This window comes from Sus scrofa, chromosome 4 (assembly GCF_000003025.6).
Source record: "Sus scrofa isolate TJ Tabasco breed Duroc chromosome 4, Sscrofa11.1, whole genome shotgun sequence".
In the NCBI taxonomy this organism is placed as follows: Eukaryota; Metazoa; Chordata; class Mammalia; order Artiodactyla; family Suidae; genus Sus; species Sus scrofa.
In genome coordinates this window covers 112,280,647-112,299,334 of record NC_010446.5, presented here as the reverse complement: position 1 = coordinate 112,299,334, position 18,688 = coordinate 112,280,647, and the positions used below count along the sequence as shown (strand labels likewise).

Here is an 18,688-nt window from a genome sequence, read left to right as displayed (position 1 = left end):
GCTCACTTTACATCTGTCTGCTCTAGTTAACAGTGAGATGGCCCTTGGGCTACAGATCCCTTTAGCTCAGGGGACTCTACTGGTTCCATCCACCTGTGAGGCTGTGCAGCCTTCTGCAAGGCAAGGAATCCTTGTATCTCATTCTCTCCTGTGATTATAGGATTGTGTAGGTATCATGCCTTTTATGAGATGATTTTTGTTGATATTTAAGATAATTGGTAGTTTTACTATAAATATGTATGTATTAATAACAAATACTGAAATATGGCATAATGTGGTCACATGATTCATTTATTGAAAGTACCCCATCATCTCATTAAAAGATAGTTTTACTTTACCTTAATAATGATTCTTTTTGTTAACATTTTTAATATTTTCAAAGGACTGTATATTTATTCCAGACAATGTGGAAAGAGCAAAAAGTATAAAGACGAAAGCTAAAGTCACAAAAATCGCCTACACTCCTACCAGCTAGCGATGAACACTGGTCACATTTTGGTATGATCTGTCCTGGTACTTTCTCTAAGGTTTAAATTCTGTAAGGTATATAGAGAGGTGTCTGTCTGTACTTATGGGGATCACTACATAAATATTTGTACTGCTTTTTCTTCTGACAGATGTCATGTACTTTGAAATGATGATTTATACCCTGATGTATGTTGTCATCGTGTGTGACTGTGCCTCCCACTGAGCACTGTCTTTCACCTTGGGCAAAAGAGTAGAGGTCGCACCTTTTTATTAAACTAGACAAGTGCATTTTCTGATACCAGATGAGAAAGTCTGTGATTTCTCAGCACTGTTTTTATGAGCACCTTGCCTGTGTCTGTGTCTGAAGGTGTTGACCTAAATAGGATTTCAATACATCATTAATGATCGCTTTGGGAAAGGTGCCCAGCCTTTGGCTTATGGGATTCTCAGTGAATTAATTATTTCTCAACATTAGCAAAGGTTTTTTTTTTTTTTTTTCAGGTTGCAACAGCTAAGAACTTTGGAGGTGTTTGGGCAGTGCTTCTAGCGCCTGTATTGGAGTCACCTGTTATCTCATTCATGCTAGCTGGGTCACCACATACTGCAGGCATAGGCTCCTTCAGATGAATGTGGCTTTCTTAGGATGTTTTGAAGTATTTCTTTGCTTGGACAAGAGCAAGTGTCACTCCCATAATCGGTGCTTTGATATTAGATGACTAAGAATAGATGGACCGCTCTCTGTTGTCAGAACCTGCCCTACTTGATTACCCAGTCACATCTGACTGCCAGCTGATGGCAGCACATTGTTCCATACAGCCCCTTTAGCTCTGTTCTTTGGCCTCATTACACTGATACAAAGTAGGCTGGATGCTGTCACACAAGGATCCTGCCACCAACAACACTGTCCCCAGATGGATACAGACATAGAGGAGAGTGTGGATGAGAGCAGGAATGCAAGGCTTTTTCCACTTGATGGCCCCCAGGTTTGCGTCTAGACACTCTATCTCCTGCCTCACTGTTGAAAAGGCTAAAATTTGGCCAAGGGACAGTGTCCCCTATGCTACTCTGAAAACACACCTTATGTACTCTGATTGGCACAGGAGAAAGCACATTGAATGAGAGTATGCAAGTCATCTTGAGGAAACGGGCACTTCCAGTCCGAGCTGACCTTGCAAGTACACGGCAGTTGATTTCAAATATTCAATAACTGCTTGCTTGACCCCATGCTGTCTCAAGATTCATACCCACAGAGGATGTATACAGATGCTGTCTTTGAGAGAGGACATTGGCTTCCTTTTTCACCTCAAGTACCTTGAATTGGATAGGTGGTGATGAATTCATTATTCTGTCAGAGATGGAAAGAAGCACCTCACTCGTCCACCCTGGGCCTCTAGCATTAGGAGAGCTTGGGAAGGTACTGAACATTAACAAAGTATACTTAGGTTGTGTTTTATGTTTTTTAAAGCACTGCCACGTAATTCATCTTGAGGCTCACACAACTGTGAGGTCAGTGAATAGGACAGGTGTTATTACCCTTGCTTTAGAAGTGAGGAAAGAGGAGCACAAGAGGTTAAATGATTTCTCCAAGTTCACCCAGCCCATTAACCACTAAGACCAGACCTGAATCACAAGTTCTCCACCCTAATTCTCGTGGTACTGCCTCATGCCTCTAGTGAGGAAAAAAACATCCGTGTTCCATGGGGCACTAGAGAAGACCAATGGCCGAAACTGATCAAGCCAAACAGCCACCTCAGTCATTATCAGGACTCATAACATGGGAGAAGTCCAACCGTTATCACGTATTTAATGAAAAAGAGGAGGAATTCCTCACTCTTTGCCTTTTAAGATGATAGGATTTCCGTAAGAAGTATTCATGCAAATCCTGAAGTTCAAGAGAAACTTCAGAAATAAGTTTGATAAACTCCTTCCCTAACATTATCACGAGAATGTAAGCTCCACAGAAGCAGCAGCATTGTCCATCTGGCTCCCACTATGTGTCCATCATCTAGCCTTGCCTGGTTGGATGATGGATGAATCATTAAGGGTTTTGTGATATGTCCAAGGCCTTACAGCAAACCGATGGCTAGGCAGCACTAGAACTTGGGTTTTATGACTCTTAATCAGTGTTGTTGTTGTGTGGTTGTTGTTGTTTTAACCACTAACCCACATCCCCAACCATGGCCAGACATGAGCAAGAGAAGATAGGAAAAATGCAGTTCGTGTACCTAGAATTCCCCAACAGGCCATTAGACAGCAGTCTATAAAGTTTCTTCCATACCCTAGGAGCTCACCTGTGGGTTCAGTTTTACATCTCACAACTTAGTGAAACAGCCACCAATTCTGAATAAATGGGTCATAATCACAGCTCTTCATCTCCCTCCACAAACTCTCAAATGCCTAAATCAGAACTGAATGTTGCACACATGCCTTTGTTATTAGCCTGTTTGGCAGAGGTTATTCACTCTTTGACGTTTCTTTGAAAAGGACGGGAACAATTTGGAATATCTTTCCCTCAGCAATCCTGGGCTTGTTTCTGGTGGTGAAGGTAGAGGTCACTTTATTAACACAACCATCAAGAAAGGCTGTCATGGTAACGCATTGCATTGATTCCTTGAAGTGCAGGAGACAAAGCCAAAAAGAAAACTTTCAAGTCTATAAATACAGACCCAGCATTGCTCAAGCATAGCAGCTCACTGACAGGGCGAACCTAAATGTATAGCTTTGAACAAGACCCAAACAGAGAAAAGCAAACTTCCCTTTGGTAGTGTAATGGATCATCATGACCATAATGGGAATACGTGACCCTTTGGGTTGCAAAAGAAAAGAATAGAACAAGTAGCAACACTAAGTCCTAGCTGGTACCCTCTTTGTGCCTTTGGGTTTCCTCTCTAGGTCTGCTTTTCCATACCCTTCAGAAAGGACTAACAGAGGGAAAAGGAATCAAGTCTTCTAATTCGCATTTTGACAAGTTTTCTGTTTAGGAAAAGTATTTGACAATCAAGAAACCTACAAAAAAGTTAAAGGATCGAATGACTTATCCACATCCCTGTGACTCTCATTATCCAAGTTAGAAGTAAGATAAAAAGAAGTGAAAGACGGAGGAGGAAATGCCGCTTGTCCCTGTTCTTTTGCTATGAAAATTCTGAGTGTTTTTATAAATGCATAGGGACTATGGGAGTTATTTATCTACTAAGGTGGCTTGCTTACTGAAGCTGTGTCATCAGAGCTGTTAGGTCACCTTGCTGACTTCAGCCTTTCCACCGGATTCCACACATCATCTTTTGGCCCCATAACTGTCTGGGTCTAACATTGATACCATAACCTTATCTCAAGGGCCACAGAGTTACCTTAGTCACTACATTTGAAAGCATTCTTGATATTGAAACCTCACAGGGTTATAGGTTGTTGTATGTGATATTGGACACAGCATAATGAATTTATTTCTATCAGTAGTAAAATAACCCTTTAGAATATAGTCAAGCTAGTACCAAAGTCGTATAAGCTTTGCCTATATCTGAGGGTTACGTTTAATCATGATCAAAAGAATTGCGTCTAGCAGATAACAATTTGTGTCCAATATGGGGTCAAGGGTTGTATAAGAGCTCTAAAAATGAACCCTCACTGTTTGCTGAGATAGCATACTCTTAGACGGCCAATAGTCATGAAGAAAGAATGAAATGTGAATACTTAACAAGTAAGGTCAGCACTTGAGCCAAATCCACATAGAAGGGCACCAAATAAAGAGGTGGTGACCACAAGGTTCATGTTGGATAGAAATCTCTAGTGGGATTTTTAATCTGCAGTGACACACAAGATGAAATGGAGAGAATGCCAGGATTTTCTAAATGGGCATTTGTCCTCATGCCAGTTTTATCAACTGATGGTGGTTGCCCAAAACCTTGTGTTGAGCGGAGTTCTGAAGTTTAGTGCAAGAGAATGCCATGATTAAGTAGCTATGTTTTCTACTTAGAGGAAGAGGAAATGAGAGCATATGTAACATAGCTGCCATTCCCAACCTAGACTTTTGATATTGTTGGTATTTTGTATATGAGCTGATTTGTATTTGGAGCTCTGCCAGAATGTGGTGGAACTCTAGAAGATCCAGTGTTTAATGCTATTAACGAAGACCTCTGCCTAGTGTGGTATAAAAACAGAGCAGTTGTCAATGCAAATGAAATCTTCCAAAGATTTACAAAAGAGTTCCTTTGTCTTGAGGAGCATAGAATGCAGCGCACACTGTGCAACACATCACTACATTTCTCTTGACTGTTCTCTTCTATGTGAAGAGCAGTCATCTGGAAATTGGGAGGCCTGGTTTCTAGATTTGGAGCTACCCTTAACTGTTTTCAGTTTCCTCATCTAGAGCTTATCTAGATAGTTTCTTTAAGCTTTGATTTTACTATTTCTATGAGAGCAAGGTAGAACATGATAAGGATGATGTTAGTTCTCTTTCATTGTGAGCAGTACTAAAGGGTCTGTCTTAGATCCTAGCCCTCTGGGATACTCCCCCAGGAAGATAATCTATTCTTATGTTTCAGCTCCAAGTACTTATAGCTGCCTTCATTCCTATGGTTCTGCACCTGGAAACTTACTCTCTCTGATCAAAAATCACCAAGACATCTTCATTCTCTTTTCCCCAGTATACACAAGGACAGCTGCCTGTCTTCATTGCTGTGAACGGATACCCTGATCCAAGCCTTCAACATTTTATCACCAACATTAATTGAAAAATAATTCTTGGAGTTCCCGTTGTGGCTCAGCAGTTAGCAAGCCTGACTAGTATCCATGGGGACGCGAATTTGATCCCTGGCCTTGCTCAGTGGGTTGGGGATCTGGTGTTGCTGTGAGCTGTAGTGTAGGTCGCAGATGGGGCTTGGATTTTGAGTTGCTGTGGCTATGGTGTAGGCCAGCAGCTACAGCTCCAATTCGACCCCTAGCCTGGGAACCTCCATATGCCTCAGGTGCAGCACTAAAAAGACAAAAAAAAAAAAAAAGAAAAAGAAAGGAAGGAAGGAAGGAAGGAAGGAAGAAAAAGAAAAGAAAGAAAGAAAGAAAGAAAGAAAGAAAGAAAGAAAGAAAGAAAGAAAGAAAGAAAGAAAGAAAGAAAGAAAGAAAGAAAAAGAAAGAAAGAGAAAGAAAAGAAGGATAATTCTTTGGGGGCGGGGGGGCTTCCCTGTTCATTACAGGATATTTGGTAGCATCTCTACCTACTAGATGCAAGTAGTATGCCCTCCCCCAAAGTGTGACAACCAAATGCATCTCTAGACATTGTCACATGTCCCCTGGGAGACAAAAGTCATCACAGTTGAAAACCACTACTCTAGACTGACAGCCAAAGACCTCTATTAAATGTTAATTCCTCAAATTCCTCCAATCCTTTTTCTAATTATTCTAAAATCCCTTCTGTCAGATTCAATCAAGAACATGCAATGCTTCTTTTGCATATTTTCTTTACCCAACTCCAAGTGCCCTTCCTCTCACTCCCTTCCAGTCCTCCTGTTTATTCCTAGGTAGGGCCAGCCACAGCAGGAAGGCTTCTGTGATCTATCTTATAACCCCATATGATCATTGCATTTTGTCGACATCTTTTATTCTCATCATCACTTGTGGTCTTTCTTTCTATCCCTAGGGCTTAAATGCTGATATTCTGCAGTGTTCTTTCTGCAGGTTTCATTTCCACTTACTCTGTATTCTAGAAGGATGAGGTCTTCTGTTCCTTTCTCTTTACTCTTTGTAACAATGACCACCATCACCCCTGCTCTAAATCTTTATCTCCAGGATGAACTACCTCCTGAACTCTTAACTAGTTTTTCCTACTAATAACAAGAACCCTGCAGAAGAGCCTACATTTCCCTCTAAGTCAGCAGGTCCAAAAAAGAGTCTGTTTTCTTTCCTGACCAAACCTTTCCTCCAATCTTCTTTTCTTAATAAATGGTATAATGATGCATCCAAATGCCAAAAATCTCAGACTGTCTCTTACCTATTTCAAATAACCTGTCCCCACATCTCCTTCCATTCCCATCTCTTCGTTCTCCCCATTGCTCTAGCCTAGACCAAGTCCATTTTGTTGACATCTGTGGTCACCTTGCCTCCAGCCTATCCTTTCTCTGGTTTAGCCTCACCCCGCCCCGTCTTTAAATCACTACCCTGCCCAAAGGTCTTTGACAGCTTCTCATTGCCAAGTATCTAAACTCTGCAGTGTTGTTACTTAGTGTTGTTAGGGTTAGGGTTAGGGTTAGGGCCAGGTCACACCATTCCTTCCTCATTCCTCACTCACTAGCATGTTCCATGTATCACACCATTCCAGAGCCAGGTCATACCATTCCTTCCTCATTCCTCACTCACTAGCATGTTCCATGTATCTCTCACACAAGGTCCAGTCAGAAAACTGAATCCACACTAGATATTTCAACAGAGAGACTTTATGAAGAGGGATGGTTAAGTAGGATTTTAGAATTTCAACATGAGAAGAGGACATTGAAGTAACTCAGAGATAGTAACCACGTAAGCAGGGAGCAGTTATCACTTTTGGGCTGAGGAGTTATAGGAAAGAGGATGGGGTTATTAGAAGCTAAAAGTGTGTAGGAGAGACCCCCACAGATGTGGAACCTATATACCTCTTAGGAGGGGTATCTGCTGATGCAAGTGCCTCCTAAAGGCTAGGCGTGGGCCCCTTGGAGCTGCGACTCAAACCTCTAGTGAAGGAATGCTGCCAGGTTGGTGCAGAACCTCTAGGGGTGAGATGGAAATGGTTCTGAAAATCAGAGCCCTGGGACCAACTGCTGCTATTGAGATGTAAGGCCATTGCTCGAGCCAAGAAACAGGAAAATGGAACTCTCTGCTTCCCTCCTATCTTCTCTGTTCCCTCTAGTGCACCCTATTGGTGGAAACCAGGAGACAGTTTGCAGGGTTCCAGCCTCAACATCAGAAGGAAAAGGAGCATTTAGTGTTGAGAGACAATGGCCTAATAACCAGCACAGTGTACTTTCACGTCCCCTTGCCTTTACTCATACGATTTGCCCACCCATGGTGTTCTTTCTACCAGCATCTGCCTGATGCATGTCATTGATCAAATACAATCTCTTTTCTATAATCCTCTCTAATCTTTCCCCAAATAATTATTTACACCAGCAGCTGAGTTCCTCTAGCAGTTTGCAGGCACCTCCTTTATAGTCTTTTTTAATATATTGCATCAAAATTATTTCTGTATATGTTCATTTGTTTGTTTTCTGCAAAGCTGTGAGTTCCTTTAGGGCGGGTAGAAGTACAACCATACAGTTTAGCAGGGTGACTGGCACACAGCAGATGTTTGTTTGAGCTGAATGGAAATGATAAAATATTTTCATGAGATTAATATTAGATCATTTCTTATATATATTTTATTTTCCCAACCAGATTTGAACTTTATAAGAGCAGAGGCCATGCTTTCTACTTTTTTTTTTTCATGGTGTTTAGTACAAAGTTTCATATGCTGAAGAAGAGCTCAATGATATTTGTTAACCACTTAGTTTATTAATTAAGCACCACAAATTTGGTTCAAAACGACATGAAGATGGAGCATAAGTTTATGAATAGCAGGTAAGATTTGTAGTTAGGTTTAGATGTGTTTCTAGCACATGATTCCAACAGAGAGATCTGTACAGGTGGTAAAGTTCTGTATTTGTTGAATAGCGCAATCGAAGGACCAAATGTAATGTCTTACAGAGAATTCTAAAAAAAACGAAATATGTTCCAGGTTTCATTTTTTTCTGCTTATCTCTTACAGAAAATATGTTTTCCCAACTGATGAGATTATTAATCCTGGGTTATATCTGGTCCTTGAATATTTAATTTCTCATGATCATCAACATCAATTAATAGATTATTTAAATGTAGGAAAGGTATTGAATTTTAACTTAATCACTGACTTCTTGAAAAAAGAAACCTCTGTTCAACAACTGATTTACATTCAGGTCCAAGAAGAAGAATAATAGCTTTTTTTTTTTTTTTCTTAAGGGGACTGATATTTAATTAACTATTGATTTCTTCTCAATTATTCAAGGCAAGCAATTATCGATATTGATGGAAACGATATTTCCCTGTGTCTAGTGCCCAAATGAAAGGAAATATCCCATTCAGCAATCTGCTGCCTGGAACAAGAAATGCTGAGAATCTTTAACTTTAAATTAAAACAGTTGTTTGGATCTGTTTATTCCATGTTGCCCCAATTAAACAGATATTTCCTGAAGTGTAAGCAAAACAAAATCCCGAAAACCTACGTATCTTTTCCAAATTAACAACCACCAAAAAAAGAGGGGTTTTTGTCCATTTTGACCCTGTGTTTTACCACTTAACCCTTGTAGACTTTGCCTCAGAGTACAGATCTTGACATTTTTCACTGTGACTCATAGAATACTATAATTTGGGTATAATATTCATGATTTCTAAGCCACCCAATGAGAGGTAGCTTACATAAACATTAGAATCCCTGGAACACTACCTTGTATATCAATATTTTGAGCCTGAAGGATTTAGTAGGCCTTAACAGATAGCAAGTATGGGCACTTTTGAAAATTATACCCATCCATTATGCAGCGATGTTAGAGGCCGCCAAGAAATTGTTGTAGGTGGTGAGAAAGCAGAGCCCTGTGTCGGGCACTTTGTTATTTCCTCTGTGAGCATCTGCCACCATCTTTTCTCAGCTCATTTGCATACACGCATTAGCGTGTTTGCCTGGAAGAAGCTTCCTTTGAAGGTGACATGACTATTGAACATGATTAATGGACAAGGCGATATTCTATATTGAATTATTACTTGGGAGAGGAGGGTTATTTTTTAAAATACTTCACACTTGATAGTAATGTTAAATGCGTGTGTGTGTGTGTGTGTGTTTAATTTGTGTGGTATTCCTGGAGAAATTTAACAATGACATTTTTCTTAAATGAAAAATATTGCAATTTCTAAGAAGTGACTTTTTCTGCTCTGCGCACCCCTCTCCATTCCAGAGTGACTCTATATATTAAGTGCTTAAGCGGCATATGTTGCTGAGAAGTGTTCTTGGCTCTTTTACTTTTTGATCTCGATTTAATTTCCCTGAGTTCTATTTATCATTCTGCTAAATCAGTGAAACCTTGATTATCTAAAAGACTAGGAGATCTGGAATTAATGAGAATAACCAGATTTTTGAAGACATGAGAAATTATTAGAGATCAAAGTTACATGGTAGGGACCCTGAATCAATGAATTTTAGTATCTGGAATTTCTCGATTTATTCAAACTGATTCTGTTAGTTGATGACACAGTGAAATTTTGGTAATCAGGGTTTCACCATTGCATTGATTATTATTCCTGAAAATCAAGGTACCCTTTGACTGGACTTGCCATATTCACAAGGCCGTAAATATCCTAATAGGCCGTTAGGGGCAAATGTGACTGCTCTTCCTCACACGGAGCCTCCCGGGAAAGGCTTTCGGATCTGGCTGCTGCCTGGCCCTTGACTGGAGCATGTTGCCTGCGTCCCATCCCCGCGCTCCCTACCCCCTCCCATGCTTGCCTGCTGGGTCCTACCTTCCTGCATGCAGCGCTGGAATCACCTGCAGGGAGATCAGCCCACCCCTTAGAGATTCTTGGTCATTTTAGAAATACTGCTTTGCATTTTAATTCCACTCATCTGGCTTCAAAGCTCTGCATTCCTAAATCAGGCACTATCCTTGAAAAACCCTGGAGGTCACAGCAGGTCCCAGTTCCATGAAGAGAAGATACTGCCAAACCAGGAGTATCGCATTACTTTGTATTTGCTAGCCTGAAATGGACAGTGATAATACCCAAGATTGCAGCAGAAATCTATATGAAAGGACTAATATGATCAAAACAAAGGCAGCAAACTACATTTGTTTGGAAATTGGAGTCACATGCTTAGTTTGCAGAGGGGAGGGGGGAGCACAGGATCAATAGAGATTTTTTTTTTAAGCTGAAATCGTGATGTACCAGATGAACTTAAATTGATTCTGCTTCTCCTCCCCGCGCCCCCCTCCCTCGTTCTGCAGCGAATGTCTGCGACAACGAGCTACTGCACTGCCAGAATGGAGGGACGTGCCACAACAACGTGCGCTGCCTGTGCCCGGCCGCATATACGGGCATCCTGTGCGAGAAGCTGAGGTGCGAGGAGGCAGGCAGCTGCGGCTCTGACTCGGGCCAGGGGGCGCCCCCGCGCGGCTCCCCCTCTCTGCTGCTGCTGCTGCTGCTGCTGCTGCTGCTGGCCGCTCTGCTGGGGATAACCAGCCCCCTGGGGATCTAGGCGGCGCATCCAGCCACCGCGCGGGCCACGCAAACACAACCCCAGCATTTGCTACTAACATAGGAAACCACCCTCAGACACCCCCACTCAAACACAGTGTACAAACTAAGAAGGCCTAACTGAACTAAGCCATATTTATCAGCCGTGGACAGCACACCCAAGTCAAGACTGTTAATTTCTGACTCCAGAGGAGTTGGCAGCTGTTGATATTACCACTGCAAATGACATTGCCAGCTGCAGAGCTTATCGCGGATTGGAAAGGCTGTGACAGCTCCTCAAACAGGAAGGACAAAAAATCCAACAAATCAAGCAACCTAAAAAAGGTTTGCTACGCTCACGTGGTGTGCCCTGCCCAGCCCACCCCGGCCCTGAGTGTGGACCAACCAAATAGAAGCATTCTTTGCCGGCAGTGCACTGTGGGTCTAAGGAAGTCTGTTACAAGCTGCCATACTGGCCCGCTTCAGCCCCTGAATCCCTTCCGACCTGTGCTTTAGTGAACGTTGCTCTGTAACCCTTGTTGGTTGAAAGATTTCTTTGTCTGATGTTAGTAATGCACATGTGTAACAGCCCCCTCCAAGCTCAAGCCAGTCATCCCCGGTATATCTCAGCAGCACTGAGTCATCCCAGTGCCAGCACACGTCCACTGTCCAAGAGTGGCTATAGGAAAAAAGAAAGTGTATCTATCCTTTTGTATTCAAATGAAGTTATTTTTCTTGAAATACTGTAATATGTAGATTTTTTGTATTCTTGCCAACTTGTGTTACCAGACAATCTGTTAATGTATCTAATTCAAATCAGCAAAGACTGACATTTTATTTTGTCCTCTTTTGTTCTGTTTTGTTTCATTGTGCAGAGGTTTCTCTGTAAGGGCAACGAACTTGCTGGCATCAAAGAATATCAGTTTACATATATAACAAGTGTAATAAGATTCCACCAAAGGACAGTCTAAGTGTTTTCTTGTTGCTTTAACACTGGAAGATTTAAAGAATAAAAATTCCTGCATAAACGATTTCAGGAATTTGTATTGCAATTTCTTAAGATGAAAGGAGCAGCCACCAAGCAGATTCACATTCACTTTACTGATTTCTATGTGGACTGAATACACTCAGCTGACGAATTTAGTACCCAGGAAGATGGATTGATGTTCACTAGCTTGGACAACTTCTGCAAAATATGAGACTATTTCCACTTGGGAAAAATTATAACAGCAAAAAAAAAAAAAAAAAATCTAAGTGATTGCCAAGATTATGCCAAAGCCTGTTGGCAGAGTACTAAGAGACTTTTATTTTTAAGTCATGCTATTTTCACAGATTGATGTGACCATGTGACTCTAGGGATGCTGATCTATGTATCTTTCCAATTACAGTGTTTACATGGAGTATCATAAGAAGCAACCTGGGGAACCAGGAAAGTCGCAGGGAAATTGAGTGATTAGCAATTTGACTTTGAATATATTCAGATTAAGTATTTACAGGAAATATCAAAATATACAGCAGCAAGTAGGCATAACTGCTGTTCCTGAGAATAAAGTTTGTTCTAAGTACCGCCCAAGGTGTAATAAATTCTTGTTTCTGCCTTTTATTAGGCCAATTACTGTGCAAGACAGCAAGGCGGGGAGGGTAGGGGCGGACCTCTGCAAAGTTACCAAGTGGCTGAAACAGTGTGTATTCCATTCCCAGCACACTGTTATCCTACAGGTTACAAATGTGTTAGCAGCAGCATCTCCTGGAATCAAAAACAATTATCAGCCCAAGCCAGAGTCTGAAGGGCAATGAAGTCCTACATGACTTGATAGAGCAATAACCTATGATGGTGTTAGGTGGAAGCCTACTTCCAGCTTGAATTCTTCACCCTGTCGCCGCTCCTTGCTGAAATGGGGGATGGAGGGGAGATGTCTTCTGATAAATATCCTCGGTAAAAACTAGATGAAGGAACAGCATGTCTTATTGGGTTTGTTCCCAGAAAAGCCAATTCAAAGAAGGCAATAAAAGGTAAACAGGTAATGCCTGTGCTGCCTGCCACCCCACGTCTAAGTCGATTGAATGTTTGTTATTCAAACCCACAGTCTCTTTTGATGTAAGAAATAAGAAAAGATGGAAATAAATTAGAGCTCTGGCTTAGTGCCAGAGTGGCCAACCAGAAATTGGAGATTGCATTAGAAGCATAAACAGCAAATTAATTTCAGGCTTACCAAAGACTACATGTGAAAATGCCGGTAACATGCAGAGTTTGAGATTACTTATAATGAGGTGGATTTCTAATATTAAAATTGGAATTTAAGTTGTCTTATAGTTTATTAGCACAAACCAAAGGCAGACTGTGTTGTTTCCAGCAACAACGCACTTTACCATTATCCGCTCGTGGCTTTGCCCCTATGCTCAGGAATCAAACTTCACATTTCAATAAATAGTATTCCAAGAGCTAATTCTAACATTTAATGAAGGCCTGATCTAAATCAATTCTTCTGCATTTTGTCTTTATGAAGCTATAAGAATCTAAATTGATGAGGAATATCTTGCATTCAGTGTATTTAGATACAGTTTTTTGAATTTTCTGAAGTGATGTGATCTGCTTTTAATAAATTCAATTTTAGGTATGTAACAAATGGAAATGAAATGCTCTTTTTAATCTGGATTCTCAAATTCTTCTAAAGGGTGTATTATTTTGATGAAGCCCCAACTCAGTGGATTTTATTCGTCTGCTGCTTTCTAGCGTTCTGGCAAAGCTGGCTCCATCTACAATATGATGTCTAAGAACAAAATTGGGGTGAAAAGTGGGTCCTAAATTGTTCACATACTTAAGGTGCCGATTCTTGGTCCGTCTCTCCTTGGACTAAGCCTTAGGGTTGGTTGCTACAGTCATATATGAGTTAATCTATCAACTTTACAACAAAGTACAAATAGGATTCCTTCCATCAAAACCATTGATGAACATAAAACTTCGGAGAATCTTTGTCCCAAGGTTCAGCTATATGGAACAGAGTTGGTATTTACAGGAAAGTAATGAGATTGCCCTGTGTTGGTGTGGAAATGATTCGCTTCTGAACACAGTGATTCATTCCTGTGCAAAGCCTGGAGGAGCTCTTTAGTCCCACAAGAGAGGGGCCCTTGCTTAGAGGGGCCCATTCTTAACCTCTTCCCACTCTGTCTCAGTAGCCAGGAACCTAGAATTCCCTGCCCAGCTGTTCTGCACCCACTTTTAGGGTGTGTGCACCTCTTCTAGGGGTATACACTCCTGAAAGCAGGCAGCATCATGAGTGCACACCCTTGAACACAAGAGGTGGCAAAAAGTGATGTGTGTAGATAAGTTAGTGATTTGGGCCTGGAAGTATATGCTGGGAAATTCACAGGCATGTGAGAAGAGGCTCCTTGCAGTGAAAACCAGAGCTCAAGAATGGAAAAGAAGGGACTAATGGGTGGATGAGAGATAAAGCAGGGCTCCCTCAGGGCTGGGATCCAGTGCAGAACTCTGAGCAATCTAAAGGCTCTGAAATTATACCTGGTTTCCAGTTGTTATCAAGAACTTGTGTCAAGGCAGCAGAGTGGAACATAGCATTATTTAACAGTATATTTGCTTGATGTATAATTAATATTTAGACACATGGCATATGAGCTTCCATTGGTCCTTTTGTGCTGGCCCCTCCCTGGTTGGTCAGCCTGGAGATGAACATTGCATAAGGTGCCCTTGAGTCAAATCACTAAGTTGGTACAAATTCACCCAGGTACAGATCGGAAGAAGGCATGTGGGCACAGTTCAACAGTTCTTATAGTCAGTGCTCCACCTCACTTTTGCTCCAGCCTGTAGCCTTACTGTATACAAGAAGGTCGGATGGACTAGGGGCAGCTGTGAGAAAACATATCATCTTCACACTCCACAGGCAATTATCCAGTGTTACTAGATGTAAAGACCCCCGTACTCAGAGATAGCATGCCCTGTGCTCTGTGGGAGATGGGTTGTTGCACTTCACCTGTTGTTAAATGCTAAATAAAATACTTATTTAACAGTTTCTCTGATCACAGGATTGTACAGAATATGTGAGAACTTTGAACTACATGTTCTGTCTATTTGTCATGTGTTAGAGTCTATCCGTGTATGATCTGGTGCAATTTAAAGCTTCAGCTTCAGACGTCTGAACTAGAATTCCTTTCCCACCACTTTTGTTCCCATTATTTATCCATAAGGATGACAATGGCGGCAGCAACTAAGCTACATCTTTAAAAAATCTGAATAACTGGATAAAACTCTGTTTTTTTTTTTTTTTAAGAAAACCTGACTAGACAGCCTTAATGATATAGAGGAATGTAGAGGAATGGATAGATAGGGAGCACTCCTAGAGCTTGGATCCAAATATCTAGTTGTGAGCAATTCTTTTTTTTTCCCTCAGGAAATCAGGACTACATTCTCATCAATTTTCTAATAAATATCCAGTGTCCATTTGGCACAAATATTCTGACAGTTCTGACCATTTCCATGTAAAAGAATTTTTCACTTTATATTTTCACTTTTTTACACCAAAAGTAGTTTTACCTTTTAGATACCTAAAATAGTTGCCAATAAATTCCCAGCAGAAACTGCACATAAACATAATGTGATGTCAGAAAGATTGAGAATGCCAACTATTATATTTTGAATTTTCACCAACAATCTTGGAAACATGGAGAATTTTCACTCTTTACAACACTGAGTAAGGTGTGAATGACATTTTACCATCTTCATTTTGCATCTAAAGAATCAACTAAGAAACAGACATATCTCTTGCATAAATCATGTTCGTATATGTAACCAGAAATGGGAAAATAATATTTGTGAAAAACATGTTAATAGTGAAAAATGCAGTTATTTGAGATCTATCATGGCAGAAAAATTCTACCCATAAAACATTTTTAGAGCAGGTCCTGAAACAAATCTACCAAGGAGACCTAAATGATTTTAGAAAGTGTTGTTTAGATTTATACAGTTGAGCATTTAACAAATACTGGAATTCATCCTCTGCCTTTTCCCATCACCCAAGAGCTCTTTTAAATTGATGATTGAATTAAAATGGAGTAGTGACATTTAAAATTATGTAATGTTTTTATTAACCTGAAATGATAGCTGATAAAATGGGCCTTGATATTCTGCAAGACCTAATTGTGTTCACACTAAAGATTTAGCTAGGCTGGCTGGAGCAAACTGCAGAGAATTGGAAGTAAAAATAATATCATTTTCTTAAGCTAGTCTCTTTTTTTTTTTTTTTTTTTTTTTTTTAGAGATGTCACTTTTAACTGTTATTTAATTAGCGAACAGTGCATTCCGTGGGGGGGGGGGGAACCCTAACTAGAAGAGAGAAAAAAAATAATAACTACCCCTCCTACATCTGTCTGAACAGACACTGAAATTCCTGCATGGCGAGGATGTGTCAAGTTATGTTAAAGACGTAATGTACCATGTGTGTATCCGCCAGCCACCCTGCCCTGATAGTGCGCATTATGGCTTTGCTCTTACCGGGGGAAGTCATTCTAATCTAATAAAAGAAGGAAAATGGCAGAAAATCGCACACCTGAAGTCCTGTTAAGAATAGGTGATTCTTTTTGCCCCAGGCAGGCAAGAACATAATGTCATTTTTGTTCATTTGTATTTTGCTCTGAAGGAGGGTCTGCTCCTGTGGGGGAATGATTTTCCCTCTACCCGTGTGAAACTCGGAAAAAAAAAAAAAAAAAAAAAAACGTTCTCCAAGGAAATAGCATTTTGCTATTTCCCAGTCGTGCCTACCCCGTGAAGCCCTGAGTAATTGTTTTGGCTTTCATGGTGTGATAAACACCTAAAGGCAAGAGATTATTGTCATCACTCTCCATCTCTTTTTCTCTCCCTTTAGGAAAAAAAAAAAAAAGAAAGAAAAAATGGGTGCAAACAGCACTGTTTGCAGGAATCCTTCAGTTAGTTTATGCCTAATTATGACGACCTCGGCTAAATATTTAGTTTATTAAATTAATAGTGTGACAAGTATTGGAGCAGCTTTACAACCACTTAAAGTCGTGTTTACATCCTGTGTAATTACAATTCATAATAGGGAAAGCAGTCAAAACTAAATGCATCCTGATCAATGGTTCTCATTCTACCAGATAGACCGAGCACAGCACATTTCAGGAAGTGACTTAAAAACGAGACTTCTACATCTGGAGTTCCAACCAGACTTGGGAAAGGCAATCAAAGGATTCTAGCAATGAAGTGTTTTAAAATTAGGTGTAAGATACTGCGTATAAGTGAGTTTTGTTTCGTTTTGCTTTTCTCGGCAGAGGATCTATTATGCTTCTCTCTCTCTAATTTATAAAAGGCCTGAAGGTATAAGAAAGATTGCACTAAAGCCTAAGATTAAGATTTACCCTAACTATGGAAATTTTCCTTAAATAATAAGTTGTTGACAGCGCAATGAGTGAAAATAACACGGTCTTTGAAAGCACATGTTCTCCAGCAATCAGCTCTTTTTTCCATTTCATCTCTCTGACCCTCTCTCTCCTAAGCTGCTAAGGCCATCTGTATTCCTTTTTGTAGATATATATTTTAATACGTTCGTGGTTGTTCTGGAAGCCGCATGAAATCAAAGTGAAAATAACCTAGTCAAGAGTGTGGTGTAAGTTACCAGTGATCACATTAGCTCCACAACTCTGGTGTATTTCTCATGGCAGCATGGAGGCTCAATGGGCACTTACTTCCTCTGGGTACCTGGGTCCTTTAGGCTTTAAAGGATGTTGGTTCCAGTAAAGAGTCCCATATAAAATTCTTGGGAGAATCTCTGTTTCTGAATAATTTAAATTTCTGCAGTAATACCTTAATAACAAAAGCCTCATATCTCACAGTCATTTCCAATTAAATGATAACTAAATTTGGACAATTGGATATATTTCATTTTTCATTCAATCTGAATATGTACCTATTTCCGCGTAAATGCGCGCTTTAATGTGCACACGTGTTTTCATTTACAATCACATACCGGTATTATTTGAGTCACTAAGGGCTGCTTCTAATCAAAGGCAGATAGCACTAGGTTGATTTGAGACTCGCCTATTAGAGGACGTTGCCACAGAGATTTAAATCCCTCCTCATTCATCAGATCCTGTCACCTGAAAGATGAGCACCCTCAGAAAAACTCTGCAGTAGTGTGGGTTTTTGATTCTGTTCTTGAGGTTGGGAAAGAGCAACCACTCCGTCTTCCCTGTTGCAGACATTTTGCTAGAAAGGGCTCAAACTGTATCTTCCCCATGCTTGTCCTAACATTTAAAAAAATAAAATATGTGTCACACTGGAGCACACTTGGATTTAATGGCACCGACTCATTTTCGTTTGGGCTGGTTTGTTTTGTTTTTATAGGTGTTCTCAGTTACAAGCATCACATCAGGAGCAAAGGTCTTTCTAAATGTCTGTATGGTTTCCTGAGGTGTAGGCGCTCCTACTGTTCGGGGCTCTGGTTCGCATTCTCTCCCATCCTCTAGCCCTGCACTATCCAAATGGGTAGCGACTAGCCACCTATGGCTTTTGAGCAATTGAATGTGGTTAGTCCAAATTGACATGTCCTGTGAATGTAAGGTACTTACCAGATTCAGAGTATGAAACAAGAAAATGTGAAATATCTCTTTAATCATTTTCATATTGATTACATGTTGGAATGATAATATTTTGGAGACGCTCTGTTAAATAAAATATATATTATTGAATTGATTCTATTTCTTTTTGCGTTTCTAATGTGGCTGCTAGAGATATTTTAATTACATACGCACCTCACATTATTTTTGTTAGACGGCACTGCACAAGCCACCTAATTTTTCCATCTATGAAATGGGGCTAATTGTATTCACTCTCCAGAGTTGGTGTGAAAATCGAAGTAAGATAATGAACATGAAATTATCTGGAAAATTGTAAAGTGTAGGAAGAGTCTCAGGTGCTAATAACTGTGAGAGTGATAATCAT

General features: G+C 40.4%; 1 protein-coding gene across 9 annotated transcripts in view; it reads left to right on the top strand.

Moving 5' to 3' along the window:
- Window positions 1-18,436, top strand: part of NTNG1 (netrin G1) — a 334,884-nt gene extending 316,448 nt beyond the window's left edge. For all 9 annotated transcript variants that reach the window (XM_021090114.1, XM_021090111.1, XM_021090115.1 and 6 more), the window contains one exon: window positions 10,494-18,436. In XM_021090114.1, the coding sequence (XP_020945773.1) occupies window positions 10,494-10,744 (251 nt within the window). In that variant the 3' untranslated portion in view covers window positions 10,745-18,436. The remainder of the gene's footprint in view (window positions 1-10,493) is intronic.